Source organism: Bison bison, unplaced genomic scaffold (genome assembly GCF_000754665.1).
Source record: "Bison bison bison isolate TAMUID 2011002044 unplaced genomic scaffold, Bison_UMD1.0 scf7180017864035, whole genome shotgun sequence".
In the NCBI taxonomy this organism is placed as follows: Eukaryota; Metazoa; Chordata; class Mammalia; order Artiodactyla; family Bovidae; genus Bison; species Bison bison.
The window spans coordinates 5,385,335-5,400,072 of NW_011494607.1; the positions used below are offsets into that span (position 1 = coordinate 5,385,335).

Genomic DNA, 14,738 nt, shown 5'->3' on the forward strand with positions numbered 1-14,738 from the left:
CTGTGGTGTTGGAGAAGACTCTTGAGAGTCCCTTGGACTGCAAGGAGATCCAACTAGTCCATGCTAAAGGAAATTAGTCCTAAATATTCATTGGAAGGACTGATGCTGAAGCTGAAACTCCAATACTTTGGCCACCTGATGCGAAGAACTGACTCACTGGAAAAGACCCTGATGCTGGGAAAGATTGAAGGTGGCAGAAGGAGGGGATAGCGGAGGATGAGATGGTTGGATGGCATCACCGTCTAAATGGACATGAGTTTTAGTAGACTCCGGTAATTGGTGACGGACAGGGAGGCCTGGTGTGCTGCAGTCCATGGGGTCACAAGGAGTTGGACACAACTGAGTGACTGAACTGAACTGATAAGCAGTAAAATGTTAATTGCAGTTAAAGACACTTTTATTCCATCCGCATGTTTGAATTACATTGCCTTCATTTAGCAAAGTATCACTTCACAGTTAATATACCAGACATGCTACAGTGTCATTCACTAAACCAAGCTGACACGAGTCAGTCTGCTTTAATGAATTTTACCTGCTTGTTGAGAACTGGCTGCTGTAAACCATCAAAAAGAAGTCTGATGCTTTCATACTTGGCTTCTTCACCAATACACTTGACTATCAAATCTAAACAAGAAAGCCACATGTGAAACAATTTTATATTATAAAGTGACTCATCATTTACTGGATCATAAGGCAAAATCTCTACCCTTTCCCCCAGGTATTATGTAAAAACTTGTAAGTCAGCATTTCCTAAATCAGTGCTTCAGTCAGAAGCTCTTGGAAAAAAGGGCTCTGTGGTCAAGTTGAGAAATGCAGTATCATGAGTCCTGAATTTAAAGATTCACAACACACAAATGTTAGGAATGTTACCGTAAAGAAATCTGCTTATACTATTAAAGGATAAAAGACAGTTGGGAAACAATACATATTTTATTATCCCATTCAAGTAAAATAAAATAAAACACTAGGTACATATACTTGTGCATATATATACAGAGATACAAAGAAACTGTCTGTCAGGATTAACACCAGTTGCAGCATACTGCTACTTCTGCACAGGGGGGACAGGATCACTTCTACTTTTCACTCTTCATGTTTTCATGTTTGAATATGTTAATGTTTTTTAAAATTTAACTAATTTAATTTTATGGTGAACAGAGACTCTCTTCAGTGAATATGACCAATTTCTTTCTGTACTTCTTGCAAAATTACTAGTAACTATCTTACAGAACAATCTTTTGCGAAACTGTTTAAACACAAGTTTGCTCCCAAAAGTTCTAATTCATGTTTGACTACACAGCTGTCACATACCACTCCTGGTACCACAGTCAGTCCTTATTAAAATCTGTGCTGAATGGTTTCCTCCAAGCAGGAAAAGAAACTTATTCTTAAGTAAACAAGGTGCTCAAATATTTGTCCTTTCCCCTCCAATCATAATGAAACACTTAATGTTGTTCAAGGAAAATCTTCATTTTATGTTTGCTTTTACAGGGTAAATCTAACCCTGAGAGGCAAAATTCAATTTATAGGAAGTTCAGTAGATCCTTGATATTTTTCAAGAGAGATGGGCCATAATGCATCTTTGTGAATCCCCTAATTCACCAATACTACACAGAATTTCCCAATTAATATGCATGAAGCATCATGGACAAAAACAGACAATCCTTTCAGATTCTTCAAGAATCACTAAGGAGGAAATGAGTAGAGGAGAGCAGAAAGGCATGCTATGCTTCCTCACTAGCTAAATCACCCCTTTCCAAACGGAAGTCTTGAAGCAGATGTGACTCAAATTCATGGCTGGGCAAAATTACAATTATTATATTCACTGGCTTTCCATGTTTATAAATATTAAAACTAAGACAGTTAAGACCATGAATGCTATATTACAATATAGAAGGTCACTATATTACATTACAAAAGAAGGAAGAAATGACTTCATTATATACCTACAGAAGATTCATTCAAAAATAGCTGTGATTCACGTTTACATTCAGACTGGGGACAGAAATTGTCTTCAAAATTAAACAGGACCATTCCGAGACTCATTTTTCAATGATGAGAATTCTCTAAGACATCTTCAATTTTTACTCTATATTTCCTTGCTGGGCATTACCCACTCACACCTGACTCCCAGATCTCATCTTACGTCATCGCTTCTCCAATTCTAAAACCTGGATATTTAATTGATTACGAGACAATGTCTCCTGAATAATGTATAGTTAGGCTTGTCACATTCAAACCTAAATTAAGTATCATCTGCTTTGACCCCTTGATGTTTTTTCCTTATATTCGCATCTCAGTAAGAGGTTACTAACCATTCACTCAAGCCTACCTCCTTTATGAGAGGGATTCACCCTCCTCCTTTGAGATACTGCATAACCTAAATAAGCCTCTATTATCACAGGTACGTCTTGTCTGTGTGTCTATCTTTCCTGCCAGATTGAGCTGCTGCTGCTGCTGCTACGCCGCTTCAGTCATATCCAACTCTGTGCGACCTCACAGACGGCAGCCCACCAGGCTCCGCCGTCCCTGGGATTCTCCAGGCAAGAACACTGGGGTGGGTTGCCACTGAGCTACCCAAGTACAATTTTTATATCTCCTGCACTGTGCTAAGTGCCTGGCACATGGAAGGTGTTCATTAAGCTCTGGATGAATAAATGAATTCTGACCTCTAACTCACACACACTAATGTAGCTCTCCTCGTGGTGAAGTGAACAGCAGGACTCCAGCTGTTCCACAGACATACCACTACCATGAGTTTGATTCTAAGTTACTGTAAGAATCCAACTATTGTGTGAGTAGAAACAGCCTTATCTAAAAGTTCTTAGTGCTAACATAAAAACCAAATTCCATTTAATGAATGAGTTAATTTTAACTGGTTCTTATAACTACTTCTAAAATAAAAACTCACAGTAAAAATTGCCTCAATAATTACTATACATTGTGACCACCAGAGTACTAATCTATATTAAACTACTTTTTAAATATTATACCTGGAATGTAGTTCATCATTCCTTCAAAAGTCTGCTTTGCTCGTTTTTGCTTATCTTGAAGAGAGCGAGGTTCAGTGTTTTCACAAAATACAGCATCTAAAAAGAGACAAAAAAATATTTGCTGGGTTCAAGAGAGAGGGGACGTGTGTATACATATAGCTGATTCATGTTGATGTATGGCAGAAACCAACACAACACTGTAAAGCAATTATCCTCCAATTAAAAATAAAAAATTAGGGCTTCCCTGGTAGCTCAGTAGTAAAGAAGCCACCTGCCAATGTAGGGGACAGTTCAGTCCCTGGTTTGGGAAGATCCCATATGCTGAGGGACAACTAAACCTGAGAGTCACAACTACTGAGCCTGTGCTCTAGAGCCTGTGCTCCGCAACGAGAGAAACCACTGCAATGAAAAGCTAGCTCACCACCACTAGGAAGTAGCCCACACTCGCTGCAACTAGAGAGAGCCCGAGTGCAGCAACGAAGACCCAGAGCAGCCCTAAGTGCTCAGTTGTGTTCGACTCTTTGCGACCCCATGGATTGTGTAGTTGACCCCACTGGAGTGGCCGTTTCCACTTATTAAGCAGCCATAAATAAATGAATAAAATAAATCTTAAAAAAAGAATCTATAAAAAATTAAAAATTTTTTAAAAAAAGAAACATTTGCAGGAATTTTCACCTATTATATACAAAGTATTTCCTCATGGTAGCAATACTAATAAAAGCAAAGAAAGGCCAGGCTTCTCACTCTTTGAGATCTAATTAAACTTAAATAAAAATTGAGTATTCAAACATGAAACAAACACATGAGGAAATACAAACCTCTGAGAAGTGTTATAAGTGAAACCAGACGGTGCTCCTGAAAGAGCTGCTCTAGTTTACAATGAAGATAGTAATCAGTATACATTTCCAGGGTGTTTTTGAAGAGGATTCGAGTTCCCATTAAGAGATGATGAAGCCAGTCAGGAACTTGGAAAACCACCTGTCCTGAGAAGGATCACACAGAACATTTCATTAAGGTAAATAGATACCTGAACATTTTCCAATACAAAAAATATAAATGGTCAATACTTTATTTTTAAACACTAATAACTTTAATATGTTCAAGACTAATTATAGTCTATATATTGAATTCTTAATTTAAAAAGTGCCTTCAGTTAAAAAAACATATAATGGAGCAATACACAAGAGCAATAATTCGCATCACAGAAGAAATATAACACGGGTTTTAACAGTAACCACAGATATCTTACCTACATACATCAGGTAATCATAGACTCCTTCTACAGTCATCATTTCCATAAAATAATTCTGATTTTGCCTTCTTTCTGTATTCTCAGCACGGTTTGCATTATTCTTATACAGATCATTAAAAAGCTAAAGTAAAAGTTGAAATAATAAAAAAAGTTTATTACACAGGCTAATAATAATTACTAAGGATAAAGTAATTACAGAGCAAGGCATTTAAACTTTGTCCAATCAAAGCAGAATATTAAAGGAAAGAAACCATAATACCGGAGTGGTTAGATTTGCCCCCTAAATGCCACATTTATACCCAAAATTCAATTAAAAAATACAATATTTTGGGGGGCCAAAATATTAAATAAAAATCTACCTTCATTTGAGATGCAACAGATAATTCATCATTCATACAAAGAATCCCTTCAATTTTTTATATCAAAAGAAGTAAATGAACATAAAAAGATGCATAAAACCATTAGCACCAGGACCTCCCTGGTGGTCCAGTGGTTAAGAATCTGCCTGTCAATCCCTGGGTTGGGTTGGATCCCTCATCTGGAAAGATTCCACATGCTACCAGGTAATTAAGCCCGTGCACCACAACTACTGAGTCCAGGCTCTAGAGCCCATGAGCTGCACTACTGAGCATGCGTGCCACAATGACGTGCAGTGCTCTAGACGCTGGGGCGCGCTAGAGCCCACGTTCTGCAACGAGAGAGAAGGCACAGCAACGAGAACCCCAAGCACCACATCTAGAGAGAGCAGCCTCCACTCTCCACAGCTAGAGAAAGCCCACGCAGCAATGAAGGCCCAGTACAACCGGAAAAAAAAAAAAAAAAAAACCATTAGGAATAGCTGATTTTAATCCCAACGTGATTTAAAGGTTATAAATCACTGTTTAATTAAGGGATGCTTACAGATGAACGTTAAGATTTAAGCTAAGTTTATTTGGACAAAATAATCAAAGACCTAATGTATATGAAAAAAATATGAAGAATTACTCATAGCAAAATAATAAAATGCAACTAAATCTTAGCCCTACCTACTCTACCAAAAGTATGCCAAAAGATCTATCATTAATAATAATCAAAGAGCAGATACTAAGGAACTAAAAAAAAACTGTCAGAAAAGGTAAACAAAACGATAAAATGGACAGTTTTTGGTATGATGGGTCAAAAAAGCAAAAAGGAAAGGGAAGGAAAAGAAGACAATGCCAGGAATAAAAGGGGACACAACCACAGATGTCAGAGGAAAATGAAAAGAGGATATTATTGACAACATAAGGCCAAAATTTTTCAAACATAGCTAAGATGGAGAATTTATTAAAAAGTACAACCTATCAAAATCTGACTCATGAAATAATACATCTGAAGAATATTATAATCATTAAGGAAATTATATTGGTTAAAAAAAAAAAAAACTTCCACAAACAAAACTTGAGGCCTTGGCACCCCACTCCAGTACTCTTGCCTGGAGAGTCCCATGGATGGGAAGGCTGCAGTCCATGGGGTCACATAGAGTCGGACACGACTGAGCGACTTCACTTTCACTTTTCACTTTTCATGCATTGGACAAGGAAATGGCAACCCACTTCAGTGTTCTTGCCTGGAGAATTCCAGGGACGGCGGAGCCTGGTGGGCTGCCGTCTATGGGGTCACACAGAGTCGGACACGACTGAAGCGCCTCAGCAGCAGCAGCAGCAGCAGATGACTATTAACAAGTTATCCCTATTTAAATAACTAACACTCTACCAGCAAATAAAGAAAAATTAACATAACTTTAATACCAAAATCTGACGAGGATACAATAAGAAAGAAAAACTATAGGCTAAGTGTACCCACAAACATGGAGGTAACTTTCCTAAACTTCATAAAGGATATCTACAAAAAGAACTACACTGTATTATTTAATGGTGAAACACTGCAATCACTCCCTTCCTTTGTATAGCAGGTACTAGTCATGAATGAACATAACTGCCATCATTTGAATACATAAATCTAAAAGAATTAACAGATATATCTCTAAAATTAACACAAGTCTAGCAAGACTTGTGAACTGAAAATCAATACACAACAATCAACTGTACTCCTGTTTATTAGCAATAAACATATAAAGTGAAAAAAATTAAAGATATCCTTTACAGTAATAAACCAAAGAAGTTCTCTTGAGGAAGAGGGTGCTATTCTTTGAGCTCACAGAATCCCCCATACTGGGTACTACTCTGGCACTAAACTGAGCTTCTTGCAGACAGGAAATTTATCTGTTTTTCCTTTTTTCTTTGGCCATGCCACACAACTGTGGGATCCTAGTTCCCCCGCGTTAAAACCATGGCTGTCTAATTAGACAGCAAGTGGAAATTTGCTGTCTGATGCAGGGAGCTCAAATCAGGTGCTTTGTGATAACCTAGAGAGGTGAGATGGGAAGGAAGGTGGAAGGGAGGTTCAGGATGAGGGGGAACATATGTATACCTATGGCTGATTCATGTTGATATTTGGTAGAAACCAACACAATCCTCCAATTAAAAACTGAAAAAACAAACCAAAAAAAAACACGGTCTTAAGCACTGGACTGCCAGGGAAGTCCTCAGAATTTATTTTTATATTCCCAGTGCCTAGCACCCAATAGCAGGCACATAATAAAGTGCATGTTTAATGAAAGGATGAAATATTTTATGTCATTAAAATTATATAATACCATAAATACATTACAGAAATTAATTCCCTAATTCCTGGAAGTTGGTGATTTACAACCTAAGAAAACCACTTTAAAATTTCCCCAAAAGAGAAACGGTAGGAGCTGACAAATACAGATTCTTAAGAAACATTTACCCATTAAAGCAAAGAACCAAGCAATTACCTACAATACCCTCCTTATCCTTTACAATTGACTTCCATACAAAGGCATACAGTCCCCTCCACTTCACTAACAAAGAATTCTCTATGGAAAAGTTGTAAGTAGGACAATTTCAAACTTAATGGCTCTCTGCGACTATGCATAGTACCTTCTTATTATTCTCTGAGGTAGGGCTGAGAATGGTCAGTTCTGGTTTACTCGGTTTAGGCTTTGGAGATTCACAAGAATTAATGAAATTCATGATGAAAGGTTCCAAATGTTGACCTTTCTGTGGAAACCATGGTATAAAAATAAAAAAATCAAGATTATGATTTTCAGTATCACATAGCCAATTAAAATTTACTAATATTTAAATATGCTTATAACTATCATTTTATAGAATGCCCATATTTACCTCTTTCATTAGTTTTCCAGGAACAGATTTTATAATTTTCCCTGCAATTAAAAATATTAATTTTAAGAAGGTAAAATATATCTCATAACTGCTTATATGAATACTTCACTAGGTAATTTTAAATACCAAAAGCCAAGTAAAAAACACTTCACAAAAATTTATAATAAACACAGTATTCTTAATTGTTTTCAGATACAGCACTTGGGATACTTCAAAATAATTCAGTGGGGTGGGAGGCAGGGGAAGGTGAGATGGTAACAGACAGCAAGGCCAGGGATCTCCAAACACAGGAAACAGGCTGCAAGTGTTTGACATTTTTTATCTCTCTAAAGCAGCAGGAGGAAACAAACAAATCTTAGATTTTTTTTTCCCCCTTCTCTATACACATTTAAAAAGAGGTTTCTTTTAAAATTCTGTGCTGCCATGATGATACATGGTTCCACCTAAACTTAACTCTTCTCAAACTTTGAGCTAACCAATGTGGTTTTTCTTAAGGAAATGTTTGTCTTAAGCTATGTTAATGAACTATGTATTTACCCTAGACTCTGTCTTCAAGTGGGTTCCCCTAAGACTCAGAACCCACTTGACAAACCAGTATGCTTTACTCATGCAAATGTTCTCTTAAGCTATGTTAATGAGACCGTACTGGCTTGGAACCGGGCCTTTCTTCAAGACTCATGTCAATCATTTTACAGCTCAGGACAACTCACCTTGTGCCAGTGTTATCTCAAAATGCATGTTGTGGGTAAGGGGTCTGGTGCCATTCTCTGAGTTTCGAGACATTTCCTTTCTCTAATTAGCAAATTGCTAGTAGCTTATATCATCTGGCTAAAGACTAGCAGGGGGCACTCCTTCTGTCCCCCTCTGATGTCTATGTCAGAATCTTTATCTCTTTTATACTTAATTACACGAAAGCTCTCATCACTGGCCCCAAATTGAATTCCTCTCTTCCGGAGGCCAAGAATCCCAGTGTCTTTCATGGCTCAGTGATAACCTTTCATCTTGAGGGCTCGTCCAGGATTCTTCAAGACAAGGTAAGGACGCTTGGAGCTCTGGTTCTTTGTTCCCCTAGCAAACTCGTTTTCTGCTGAACTTTACTGACTCTATGGTGTGCTTGTGTGAATGAATGACATGCCCTGCATGAAGCAAATGAGGAGCCCTGTTTCGAGGTTCTGTTTCTGCTGTTTCGAGGTGCCTCGTAATGACTGAAGGCAGCCCCAAGAAGGGGGGCCTTGTCGGGGGTTTATACCGACCTGCCAATGCCAAGAGACATCCAACCTCCCTGCAAGGGGAGCAGCCAGAGATGGACGAAGGATGTGGACCGAACTCTCTTTTCTCAAACTTTCCAGTCTCTTTGACTATTTCATAACTTCTTGGGAATTAGAACTGCTCACTCACCTAGAGCCAGACATCCTGGAATGGGAAGTCAAGTGGGCCCAAGAAAGCATCACTACGAACAAAGCTAGTGGAGGTGATGAAATTCCAGTTGAGCTATTTCAAATCCTAAAAGATGATGCTGTGAAAGTGCTGCACTCAATATGCCAGCAAATTTGGAAAACTCAGCAGTGGCCACAGGAGTAGAAAAGGTCAGTTTTCTTTCCAATCCCAAAGAAAGGCAATGCCAAAGAATGCTCAAACTACCACGCAACTGCACTCCCACGCTAGTAAAGTAATGCTCAAAATTCTCCAAGCCAGGCTTCAGCAGTATGTGAACCGTGAACTTCCAGATGTTCAAGCTGTATTTAGAAAAGGCAGAGGAACCAGAGATCAAATTGCCAACATCCACTGGATCATCGAAAAAGCAAAAGAGTTCCAGATAAAACATCTATTTCTGCTTTATTGACTATGCCAAAGCCTTTGACTGTGTGGATCACAATAAACTGTGGAAAATTCTGAAAGAGATGGGAATACCAGACCACCTGACCTGCCTCTTGAGAAACCTATATGCAGGTCAGGAAGCAACTGTTAGAAGTGGACATGGAACAACAGACTGGTTCCAAACAGGAAAAGGAGTACGTCAAGGCTGTATATTGTCACCCTGCTTATTTAACTTATATGCAGAGTACATCATGAGAAATGCTGGGCTGGAAGAAGCACAAGCTGGAATCAAGATTGCCGGGAGAAATATCAATAACCTCAGATATGCAAATGACACCACCCTTATGGCAGAAAGTGAAGAGGAACTAAAGAGCCTCTTGATGAAAGTGAAAGAGGAGAGTGAAAAAGTTGGCTTAAAGCTCAACGTTCAGAAAACTAAGATCATGGCATCTGGTCCGATCACTTCATGGGAAATAGATGGGGAAACAGTGGAAACAGTGTCAGACTTTATTTTTCGGGGCTCCACAATCACTGCAGATGGTGACTGCAGCCATGAAATTAAAAGACGCTTACTCCTTGGAGAAGGAAATGGCAACCGACTCCAGTATTCTTGCCCAGAGAAACCCATGGACGGAGGAGCCTGGTGGGCTATAGTCCATGGGGTCGCAAAGACTCGGACACGACTGAGTGACTTCACTTACTCCTTCGAAGGAAAGTTATGACCAACTTAGACAGCATATTGAAAAGCAGAGACATCACTTTGCCAACAAAGGTCCATCTAGTCAAGGCTATGGTTTTTCCTGTGGTCATGTATGGATGTGAGAGTTGGACTGTGAAGAAAGCTGAGTGCTGAAGAATTAATGCTTTCGAACTGTGGTGTTGGAGAAGACTCTTGAGAGTCCCTTGCACTGCAAGGCGATCCAACCAGTCCATTCTAAAGGAGATCAGTCCTGGGTGTTCTTTGGAAGGAATGATGCTAAAGCTGAAACTCCAGTACTTTGGCCACCTCATGCAAAGAGCTGACTCACTGAAAAAGACCCTGATGCTGGGAGGGATTGGGGGCAGGAGAAGGGGACGACAGAGGATAAGATGGCTGGATGGCATCACTGAGTCAATGGACTTGAGTTTGAGTGAACTCCGGGAGCTGGTGATGGACAGGGAGGCCTGGCGTGCTTCGATTCATGGAGTTGCAAAGAGTCGGACACGACTGAGTGACTAAACTGAACTGAACTGAACCTAATCTAACAGATCACAGACTTTCAAGGGACTTGTGATCTATGTGTACGGTTACTTAGGTCCCAAACTTAGATTGGTAGTCAGGGAGCACCTAGTGTCACTAGGAGTTGAAAGTTTGGAAGCTAGATGGAGCTCTCGTTCCAAGAGCATCTCTCAGATTAAAGGTTACTGAGAGAGGAACCACAGTGGGCTTCTTCCTTTGGTAACGCTACCTCTTAGTGGACCAGAGGAGGCTCTCCAGTGGCTTTTGTCCCAACTCCTTAGATACTGTTTCTGTGGAATCTGTGGGAATGAACTGAAAGGACTGGCTCTAATAACTCCGAGGACAAAAATCACTTTTTCCTCACTGGCCAGACCTTCACCATCTCTTTTGCTATCGCTTATACTTGGTGCAGTGACGGTAGGAAGGAACACCTAGGTTTTATGTTTGTACTGGTCTTACTGTGGTCAGGAATATACTCAGGATCGTGCACAGGCACTCAAGAGACAAATGTTTTCCTCAGTGGTCTTAACTTGGGAGGCTTTCAGAAGGTTACTCTGATTGCACCCCAGGTGGCATCAGAGGCAAGCAACGTTTTAATGGTGAGGAACTGGACACTAGTCTGGGATGCCATCAGGTCTACTCTGGTGCATCTCCACCCTGCCTCAGTGGGAGAACCGGGAAGGACAACTACGGCACCCGCGTTAGTAAGGGACAGACTAAATATGACCAGGGAAGGAAAGCTTCGGTGTAAAGTCTGTCTACACCCCTATCTAGAGCAGGGAGGGATGCCTCCAGTAGAAAGATGGCACCAGTCACTTTTTTCCTCTCTTACAGATGGGAGCTAACAATTCCAGCCTCACTCCTTTGAAGTGTGCCCTGAAAAACTGGGATAGATTTGATCCCGAGAGCTTAAAGAAGACATGCCTGATCTTCCAATGTGAAACTGCATGGCCACAGTATCTACTGGAGGATGGTGAATGGTGGTAGGTTGGAGGGTCTCTTAATTATGATACTGTTTTACAATTAGACTGGTTCTGAAGAAGGAAACAGACAGAACAGGCTCCACCTCAAAAGCAGGACTCCACCTTGGGCCGGACTGTGGATTTTGAGCTATATGCCCAGTATCTATGGAAACAACATACCAACTGGAAAACCAGACCCCGCCCCCGAGATGGAAGAGCCCCAGGGCTCATACCTAGACTCTCCACCGCCTAAAAGAATATCCTAATTATTTGTGTAACCAAATAGAATCATAAATTCTATTATGCTTACTGGGGTATGACCACAGGCCTACTGATAATTGTCCACTGTTAACTACCTAGGCTTAAGGCATACGAATCACGGGTTTAAGGCATATGAATCACGGGTTAAATTTGACTGGATCTTTCTTTTCCTTTGTTCAGACTAGTTTCAGAGAATTTGCAGAGGTGGGTTTGAGCACATACACTTAGGGTATATAAGGTTTTCATAAAAACTGGTTGGGGTCCTTGGCTAAGTGGAGACTCTGCCTTGGATAATAACACTCCACTTCACTATCTGCATTGTTCTTCTGAGTGAGTTTGTTTCCCGGAACGTGTGGCTACAACAGTTCTGTAGAAAACAAGGGAAATGGGTAGAAGTAGCACATGTGTTACCGTTTTTCTCTCTGCAAGACATGCCAGACTTATGTCCTAAGGGTATAAATTTGGATATGAAACCTTCACCTCCCTCCTGTCCTCCTACTTTGCCCCCGTTCCTGGGGCACCAAACTGACCAAATTGAAAGTCAGGGAACCCCTGCCCAGAAGGGTTGCCTTGGTCTTGGCAGAAGCTGAAACTGAAATTCAAGTTGCCTCGGTCTCAGTAAAAACCCAAACTGAGATTCAAATTGCCCAAGTAGAGATCCAAACAACCCAAGTCTCAGTACAAACTTAGACTACTCTGGTTTCAACAGAAACTCAGACAATCGAAGTAAGAGAAGCGCAGACAGCAAAAACTAAGGGTGAAATACAGGATGAGATGGAGGACACGAAAAAAAGAGATTAAAAAAAAAACAAACCAGGTTCCTCCAATCTATCCCCGGGATCATTTGCACAGAGAGGCCGAGGAACAGCCACATAAGCTGTTGCCTCTTCATGAAGCACCCACGAGGTGCTTCATGATAATAATCAGGCTATAAGAGTTAATAAGCCCTTATCAAGAAATACAAAGAATCACGGAGGATCTGGGAGATTATTTAGAGGACCCAGAAATTTATATTAGAGCTTTTAAGGCTGTTACTCTGCTTTATGACCTTACTTGGAAGGACGTGATGTATATTCTGGGACAAACACTAACTCCCAACTCAAAACTTTGAGTTTTGGGGAAAGCGGTTGTCTATGGAGATGAATGGCTTTGTAATGAATCAGTAGGGAAGAGGGAGCATGAGATAACCGAGCTCCCCACTAGGAATCAGGCGGTCCTAACTATAGAACCAGGTTAGGACTATAACATGGCTAAAGGAAGATGGGATCAGAGTTATTTGTCAGATGTATTCTTGAAGGACTCAGGCAAGCATGTGCTAAGACTTTAAACTATCCCAAACTGGCAAACACAGAACAGGAAGAGAAGGAAGCTCCTGGTAAATTCCTAGATAGATTAAGGGAAGCCCTTCACAGATTCACTGAGATTGATCCCAAAAGTGAAGAAGGAATAATCTATTTTAAAAGATAGATTTCTCACTCAGTTGGCTCCAGACACCCACTGTAAGCTATTAAATTAAGCGTATAGACCAAATCAGTCTTTAGATAATCTGTTGCAACTGCCTCAGACAGTCTATTATGGCAAGGAATATGAGGAAAACAAAGGCAGAGAAAGACAAAGGAACTGGTGGAAGCCCTTTTAATGGCTGTCCGAACCCTAACCTTATTCTTAAACAGCCTGAGAAAAATGCCCAGAGGGGCCCAGGTGAAAAGGGATAGGCTTGCTATTACTGTGGAAAGGAGGGGCAACTCAAGCAGGATTGCCCTCAGGCATCTAAGCTTCCCCTGGCTCCATGTCTGGTCTACAAGGGACCACAATGGAGAAGAGACTGCCCTTAGAAGCATAGGTTTCAGGGGTCGGACTCTCAAGACAATCAGGACTGAAGGTGCCTGGGGGTCCCCACACAAGCTCCTGGCCTAATTACACCTGAGGAACCCTGGGTATTAATAACTGTGGGAGGCCAATCAGTCAATTTCCTTTTGGACACTGGGGCAACTTACTGAAGCCCTGGCCCACTTTCTCCCCAGTCTGCTTCCATAACAGGACTGTCTGGATGAGCCTAATGTTATTATCTCAGTCGGCCTCTAAGCTGCAACTGGAACTCTGTGCTATTTTCACATGAGTTTCTGGCTGTGCCACAGTCTCCCTCACCCCTTTCAGGGAGTGATATACTGAGCAAGGTCCATGCCTCTGTTTTCATGAATATGCAGCCCTCCCTTTCTCTCCCATTAATTAAACAAAATGTAAATCCTAGAGTATGGGCTGATGGAAAATCTGTGGGTTGAGCACAAATCGCTATTCCAGCAGTTGTCAAGCTCAAAGACCCGCATTTATTTCCACATAAAAAGCAGTATCCACTGAAACCTGAGGTTAAGGAAGGGTTAAAACCCATCAATGAGAATTTAAAGGAGCAGGGGCTATCAATTCCCTGTAACAGTCCATGAAACACTCCTACTTTGGGTATAAAGAAATTAAATGATAAATGAGACTAGTTCAAGATTTACAAATAATACGTGAGGCTGTAGTTCCTTTACACCCCATGGTGCCTAATCCTTATATTCTATTGTCTGAAATTCCTGAACAAGCCAAATATTTTTCAGTCACTGATTTGAAGTTTGCTTTCTGAGTTAAACCTATATTAAATCATCCTCTACCTATGTCCCAGATATTCACGACCCAGATAATCATGATGATGTAATCACTTACCTAGAGCCAGACATTCTGGAATGTGAAGGCAAGTGGGCCTTAGAAAGCATCACTGCGAACAAAGCTAGTGGAGGTGATGGAATTCCAGTTGAGCTATTTCAAATCCTAAAAGATGATGCCATGAAAGTGCTGCACTCAATATGCCAGCAAATTTGGAAAACTCAGCAGTGGCCACAGGACTGGAAAAGGTCAGTTCTCATTCCAATCCCAAAGAAAGGCAATGCCAAAGAATGCTCAAACTACTGCACAACTGCACTCATCTCACACACTAGTAAAGTAATGCTCAAAATTCTCCAAGCC

General features: G+C 40.6%; 1 protein-coding gene across 1 annotated transcript in view; it reads right to left on the bottom strand.

The window, feature by feature from the left end:
• The window catches only part of SNX14 (sorting nexin 14), an 85,456-nt gene that overhangs the window by 3,738 nt on the left and 66,980 nt on the right, over window positions 1-14,738 (bottom strand). The window contains exons 22-27 of the mRNA XM_010834754.1: window positions 7,476-7,516; window positions 7,230-7,349; window positions 4,243-4,366; window positions 3,812-3,976; window positions 2,994-3,089; window positions 533-624 (exon numbers count right to left, since the gene is read on the bottom strand). Of these exons, the coding sequence (XP_010833056.1) occupies window positions 533-624; window positions 2,994-3,089; window positions 3,812-3,976; window positions 4,243-4,366; window positions 7,230-7,349; window positions 7,476-7,516 (638 nt within the window). The remainder of the gene's footprint in view (window positions 1-532; window positions 625-2,993; window positions 3,090-3,811; window positions 3,977-4,242; window positions 4,367-7,229; window positions 7,350-7,475; window positions 7,517-14,738) is intronic.